This window comes from Myotis lucifugus, unplaced genomic scaffold (genome assembly GCF_000147115.1).
Source record: "Myotis lucifugus unplaced genomic scaffold, Myoluc2.0 scaffold_2465, whole genome shotgun sequence".
Classification (NCBI taxonomy): Eukaryota; Metazoa; Chordata; class Mammalia; order Chiroptera; family Vespertilionidae; genus Myotis; species Myotis lucifugus.
In genome coordinates, this window is record NW_005873513.1 from 16,609 (window position 1) to 23,186 (window position 6,578).

Genomic DNA, 6,578 nt, shown 5'->3' on the forward strand with positions numbered 1-6,578 from the left:
CCGGGGGGACTTTGGACGAAGCCGGCCGGCTGGCCACCGCAGCTGTGACCGACCCACCCCAGGGAAGACCTCAGTCCCCACGGCCCAGGACCCGGCCCCGGGAGTTTCTGGCGACCAGGAGAGGTGAGCTGCCTGTTCCCAGGGGACTTAAAGGCTGTGTTTCCAAGTATGAATTCAGTATTTCTTTCAAAAGGAACATTCCACCTTCATGTCAATGGAGGGAAAAGGGATTTTTGCAGGAGTTGCTGGGAGTAAAGGACCGTACACAGACCGAGCTTCTACCCAGCTGCTGTTTTAGGTGCCGTGGTGACGGGGAGACCCCGGTCTGAGCCTCCTGCCTGGCCTGTGCGGTAGCAAAGACTAATCCAGACACTGACAGCACACCCCCCATTGGCCACCATGTCCCCCCCTTTTTTTAAAAATATATTTTATTGATTTTTTACAGAGAGGAAGGGAGAGGGATAAGGAGTTAGAAACATCGATGAGAGAGAAACATCGATCAGCTGCCTCCTGCACACTCCCCACTGGGGATGTGCCCGCAACCAAGGTACATGCCCTTGACTGGAATCGAACACGGGACCCTTGAGTCCGCAGGCCGACGCTCCATCCACCAAGCCAAACCGGTCAGGGCTGCAATTTGGTTTTAAAGCCTGGTTGAGTGTGGCTAAAAACACCACTAATCCTTGAAAGGACCAGTTCAATGGACTCAAACTACTGGGGAAATATCTTGTTTTAATTGTACCTTGTTAACTTGTGTAAATAACTCTGTACCTTTTAATCACAGTAGAGAGAGCTTGTATCTATTGCGAGCCAGAACAGGAGTATGGTTACCTGTGCAGATGGATCGACGATGGCAGGAAAGTTCTCTAGCTGGAGCTCTCCAAGCCATTGCGGAAGGAATATTGAAGAGGTCAAAAAGGTTTATTGGCATAATAATTGCTGCAATTCTAGGATTGATTGCTATGACAGCAACTGCAGCAACAGCTGGGGTGGCATTGCAGCGATCAGTCCAAACTGCTGCTTTTGTTCAGGAATGGCATAAAGAGTCAGAACAGTTATGGAGTTCTCAACAGCATATTGATAGTGAAGTCAATGAACAAATAGCCGATCTTGAACAATCAGTAGCTTTATTAGGGGACCAAATTGTGAGCCTGCAAAGGCGATTACAGTTAAAATGTGATTGGAACCATACTGGTCAGTGTATCACCCCTGTGCCTTACAATGAGACAGCTTTCCTTGGGATAAGGTTAAGAAACATTTATTGAACCATGGCAATTTAACAAAGAAATTATTGATCTTCAAGATCATATTCACACAACATTTCAAAAGAGATTAGAGGAGGTAACCGGACAGCAAGTTTTACAAAGTCTTGTTAATGAGATACAAAATATGAATCCTATCCCACATATTAAAGCATTAATGGGAACTTCCTCAGGGTTGTAATTACTAGTATTAATACTTTGCTTTGTTCTATATTTAGTCTGCAGAAGATCCCGTAAAGCCGCAGCAGTGAACAATCAACGCAGTGCTATTTTTTACGTCATGAACCTGAAGCAGAACAAAAAAGGGGGAAATGTAGCCGGTCAGGCGGAAAGAAGTTACTAGAAGAGGACGCTCTGCCGGGAGAAGGCGGGGGCCTGCAAGCGGCCGCGTCAGAACAAAGTCTTGCACGCGAGACTTATTGTTCCAAGGCAGAACTTTCCTTGACGTGATAAACAGTCCATGAGGGCGTGGAAAGTTCAGGGAGGGCGCACTGCTGCAGGTGGAAATAGTCTTTGTATAACATAGGAAATTAATAGTGTAATATATAACTTAGCTCAGATGATCTCATAAGCATGCCTGTTAATCACTGTCACTTGCTGTACTCCATTGTTGTTTGCTGTGCTCACTTCAATAAAAGCCAGAAGGCATCAGAGGGTCTTGGCTACACGCCTGAGCGAGCGGTAGCCCTCTGCTCTACTTCCTCCTGCACGCCAGGCTTGCCTCAGTGTCTCCTTTCACAAGGAACATCAACACAAGGCGCTGACAGCCAGGGAACCGGATGGGGGTCCTGGGGGCACAGAGCGCGGTAGCGGGGAAGCACGTCCCTCGAGGAAGGACTCGCTGCCCGCAGGGTCCGCCCTCCCAGAAGAGGGTGAAGGTCCGGTGCCCCAGGGGGGGGCTCTGGAGCGAGCGTCACGGACTCCTGGCCCGGAAGGCAGCCCCCCGCCCCGAAGGTGGGGATGAGGGAGAGGACCCCATGGTGACTGCGGGAAGGCCCGGCCAGGTGGCCAGAGGGACAGGGTATGGCCACCCAGGAGCCAGCTGCTGAGGCCGCTCGGGGGCTGGTCTCCCCCGGGTGACATGACAGCACCCAGCGGAGCCACCACAGGGACCCGGGCGAGGGCAGGCCCATCAGAGCTGTGGCCCCGGCGCCGGGCCAGCCCAGGAGGCGGAGGGACAGCAGTGACCCTGCCACGGGGCCTGCTCCTCCAACAGCTTCCTGAAGTGCATTTATTTCTCATGAATCCTCGCCCGACGACATTTTCCCATTGATTTTTTTAGGGAGAGTGGAGGGGAGGGAGGAGAGGGAGAGACAGAGAGAGAAGCGTGGATGTGAAAGTGTGAGGGACACATCCATGGGCTGCCGCACCCCCCGACCGGGTTGGGGACTGAGCCTGCAACCCAGGGACGTGCCCTTGACTGGGAATCGACCCACCAGCCTTTGGTCCACGGGCTGAGGCTCTAACCACTGACCCAACCAGGCCAGGGCTCTGACCACTTGTGTTTAATCACAGGTTAGGTCCGAACTATGTTCTTTTTGTGGGGGGATGGGCATTAAATGTGCTTTAAGCCCTCCCCCCCGCTCCCCCCGACCGCCTGGCTCAGTGGCTGAGCGTCGACCTATGAACCAGGAGGTCAGGGTTCGATTCCCTCTCAGGGCACAGGCCCAAGTTGCGGGCCCGATCCCCAGTGTGGGGCCTGCAGGAGGCAGACGGTCCATGATTGTCTCATCATGGATGTTTCTCTCTTTCCCTGCCTCTCCCTTCTTCTCTGACATCAATAAAAACATATTAGAAATAAAATAAAGCCACGCACACCTACCCCTTCCTGCCTGCAGCCTCTTTTCTACGGGGCAGAGCTGAGCACTGACCCCGGCCCAGAGCCGGTCGGCGCCCTCTGTGCACAGGCTGGCTGCCGTGGAGGAGGCGGGGCCGCTTACCTGGCTCTGGCCGGGCTGCTGGGGCGCACACGGTGTCCCTCGTGGCGATGCAGGTCTGGAGGGTGGCGCCGGGACAGCTGAGAGGAAGGAGTGAAGGACCCCGAGCATCACTTCCCGGCCAGGCCGGCCCCGCCCCGGAGGGCCCCGGGCTCCGGCAGCCTGTGCCGGGCTTTCCCAGACCATCGGCCCACCCGGCTCCGGGACCGCTGAGCGCACAGCGAGGGAGTTCGGGGCCCTGGGGTGCGGCTGTGAGGGCTGCACCTGCTGGAGCCACAGCCGCACCGAGAGGGAGCAGCCCCGAGAGGAAGCCCATGGAGACGGGCAGGCAAAGGAGTCGAGAGAAGCAGAGCCCTGATCCAACCGGACCTGCAGGCGGCCCCTACTTCGGACTTGTCAGGTCCCAGGGCCTCAGTTCACATGGTCTGAGTTGCACTGAAGGGCCCACAACGCGCCTCACAAAATGCGCTGCTCTGCCCGCCGGGGGGCTCAGGGGATGAGCGTAGGCCTAGAAACCAGGAGGTCTCGGTGGGATTCCCGGTCAGGGCACAGGCCCGGGTTGTGGGGTCCATCCCCGGATGGGGGTGTGCAGGAGGCAGCCAATCCATGATTCTCTCTCATCATTGCCGTTCCTCTCTCTCCCTCTCCCTTCCTCTCTGACATCAACAAAAATCCATTTCTTGCCGAAACCGGTTTGGCTCAGTGGATAGAGCGTCGGCCTGCGGACTGAAGGGTCCCAGGTTCGATTCCGGTCAAGGGCATATACCTTGGTTGCGGGCACATCCCCAATAGGAGATGTGCAGGAGGCAGCTGATCAATGTTTCTCTGTCATCGATGTTTCTAACTCTCTATCTCTCTCTTCCTCTCTGTAAACAATCAATAAAATATATTTTAAAAATAAAAATAAAAAATAAAAAAATTTAAAAATTAAAATCCATTTCTTTTAAAAAGGGAGCTATTTTGCCAGGAGTTTCACCGCTGTTATGTCTCCCCAGAAGGTCCCCCCTTCGAGGCCACCCGGACCTCAGGATAAACCTTCTTAGGAAATCTGTGCATGTGATGGTGCTAAAGGGAGGCCATCGCGGAGGAGCCGGGCCTCCCGTGACCAGCGTCCTCCTGAGGGAGCCTGTTCGCAGGGAGCAGCACAGAGACGCAGACAGGAGACGGCGCGATGGCGGACAGAGCAGAGGCCGCAGCAGCAGGTCTAGGAGGAGCGCCAGGGGCGCCGCCACCCAGAGCCCAGGAGGCAGGAGGGTCCTCCCAGAGCCCGCGGGGCCGGCCCTGCCCACACCCGGGTTTCGGGCTCCCGGGCTGCGGGCCTGGAGAGAATTGTTCCCGAGGTTTGTGAAGCCGCCAGGACCGGCGCCTGTGACAGAACCAGGGCCCTGCTGCGGGGACGGCCTTGCAGCTGGGACAGGGTGCGGGGCTCACGGCTCTTCCTCTGCCCGGAGCCGCCTCCTCTGGAACCATCTATGGCTCCCACCTCCCTCCCTCCTCGGGCCTCTGTGTCTCCCAAGCCCCCGCCCTCCACCCCTGGGGGACCCGGGCAGGTTCTGTGCTTTGGCTTCTGTGCCGACTCCACAGGGGCTTTGGTGGGATGAGCGGGTCGTGGCTCTGGGTGGACGGAGCCCTGGCCCCAGGGCGGCCCCTGGTGGGAACAGCCAGGCCACTGGTTAGATTTCAACTGCAGGCCCCTCCACGTGGCAGGTGCTACCAGGTTACAGATGGGAGAACCGAGGGGCAGCGGCAGAACCCGAGGCAGACACGCCAGGAGGGGGGTGGGGGGACCCAGGCTACACGGCTGCCTGCGCCCTGAGGCCGTACCTGGTGCAGCGGTGGCAGCCCTCCAGGCAGTCCTCAGAGTCGCAGTAGAACTCCCCGGTCTTGCACTGGCACCGCCGGTCCTGTTTCGGGGTGCAGTCACTCACCATCTCCTGGTCTGCGGGGGGAGGGGAGGCTGGGTCAGGCACCAGGGCTGGGACTCTGCCAGTGGACATGGGAGGCTCCCGGTGAGGCCACTGCACACCGGCCAGGCTCTGACACACGGGGGGGAGCGGGCCCCGGTCTAGACGGAGGTGGGCAGGCGGGGGGTAGTGGGGTAGGCCCGTGGGAACGTCACCCACTACACCCAGTGTTTCCTCCGAGGCTGGCACTGACCCCCCGTCTCCCGTCGGGCCAGGATCCCCACTGCCCTGCCCCCCACGTGCGGCACCGGCTCTGGCGGACGTAGGACGGTCCGCCTCTTCACTCCTCAGAGACCCTTTCTTTTCTTTAATTATATTTTATTGATTTTATTTATTTATTTATCTATCTATTTATTTATTTGGTTAATCATCATAGCATGATATTTTTCCCATTGATTTTTCTTTTTTGAATTATCTTCCAGTTTAGACCTTTGGAAAAGGCTTTTTTTTTTTAAATTTAAAAATATATATATATATATTCTTGCCCTGGATGGTTTGGCTGGGTGGATGGAGCATCAGCCTGCGGACTGAAAGGTCTCGGGTTCGATTCGGGTCAAGGGCACATGCCGGGGTTGCAGGCTCGATCCCCAGTGGGGGGTGTGCAGGAGGCAGCTGATCCATGATTCTCTCTCATCATTGATGTTTCTCTCTCTCTCTCTCTCTCTACCCCTCTCTGAAATCAATAAAAATATATTAAAAAAATAAAAAAGGAGCTTCGGGGTCAAGGTTAAGACTCGAGGGTCCGGGACTCACCCTCGCGGCAGGTGGTGCACAGCAGGCAGGACCGCAGGCCGTTGGCGTGTTCCGTGTACGTCCCTGTGCCACACGCCTCACACTTGCTCCGGGTGTGGGGGCTGCTGCACGGCTTGCGGACATACTTGCCTGTGCAAGAGGTCGGGGTGCGGTCAGACCCTCCAGGCACGCCCGGCGCCCCGCTGTGCGGCCTCCACGCCAGGCCCTGGGCTGGCCTCTCCAGGGAGAAAATGCCAATCCCTGTCCCTGGGCGTTAGCATTGGAGTAATCTCTGCCTGTTACTAGGTCGTGGAAATGACGTAACAATCGCTCCCCGACAGCTGTGTGGTGGGGCACCTGGGACCCCCGACCCCCACCCCCACCCAGGACACACCTCTGAGGCCCCCAGGACGCGCCTCTGGGCCAGGGTCAGTCAAGGCAGCAGGACCCCAGCCCAGCGCTCCGCCTCCCGGCCCAGGGCTCGCCACCAGCTGCCCGGGCGCAGCCCAGCGTCCAGGTCGCCATGGGGGTCCCAGGGCCCAGCCCGGAAGGCCCCGAGGTGGACACGTGCTCCGCTGGCCAGCACGGTGCCCGGCCGCTTCCTCCCTGCCGCCCGACAGATCCATGGCTTGACGTGCATTTAGTGCGGGCCCAGCGGACAGAACCCGCCCCCACTCACCTGC

At 57.5% G+C, this 6,578-nt stretch overlaps 1 protein-coding gene across 3 annotated transcripts; it reads right to left on the reverse strand.

The window, feature by feature from the left end:
- Positions 1-1,110: 1,110 nt before the first annotated feature.
- LOC106695729 (tumor necrosis factor receptor superfamily member 26-like) lies at positions 1,111-6,246 on the reverse strand. Of its 3 annotated transcripts, none has more exons than XR_002827683.1 (4): positions 5,917-6,243; positions 5,024-5,138; positions 3,203-3,279; positions 1,111-1,756 (listed from the first exon to the last, which is right to left on the reverse strand). XR_002827683.1 is itself a non-coding variant. In XM_014450498.2 (4 exons), exons 2-4 carry the CDS (start codon positions 5,128-5,130, stop codon positions 2,010-2,012), a joined length of 225 nt encoding a protein of 74 aa, XP_014305984.1. In that variant the 5' UTR covers positions 5,131-5,138; positions 5,917-6,246; the 3' UTR covers positions 1,111-2,009. The 3 variants fall into 3 exon arrangements, 1 of the variants encoding a protein (XP_014305984.1); XR_001346760.2 differs by having other exon boundaries at positions 1,111-1,548; positions 5,917-6,242; XM_014450498.2 differs by having other exon boundaries at positions 1,111-2,050; positions 5,917-6,246.
- Positions 6,247-6,578: the final 332 nt, after the last annotated feature.

What these genes read in the sequence shown, in the direction of transcription:
- LOC106695729 (XM_014450498.2), bottom strand. Translation starts at nt 5,130, where the DNA reads ATGGTGAGTGACTGCACCCCGAAACAGGACCGGCGGTGCCAGTGCAAG. An exon ending in GGCTGCCACCGCTGCACCAG is followed by an intron (nt 3,280 to 5,023) that starts GTACGGCCTCAG and finishes CCTTCCTCTCAG; the next exon opens with CTGTCCCGGCGCCACCCTCC. An exon ending in AGCAGCCCGGCCAGAGCCAG is followed by an intron (nt 2,051 to 3,202) that starts GTAAGCGGCCCC and finishes CTGTGCCCCCAG; the next exon opens with GACCCCCATCCGGTTCCCTG.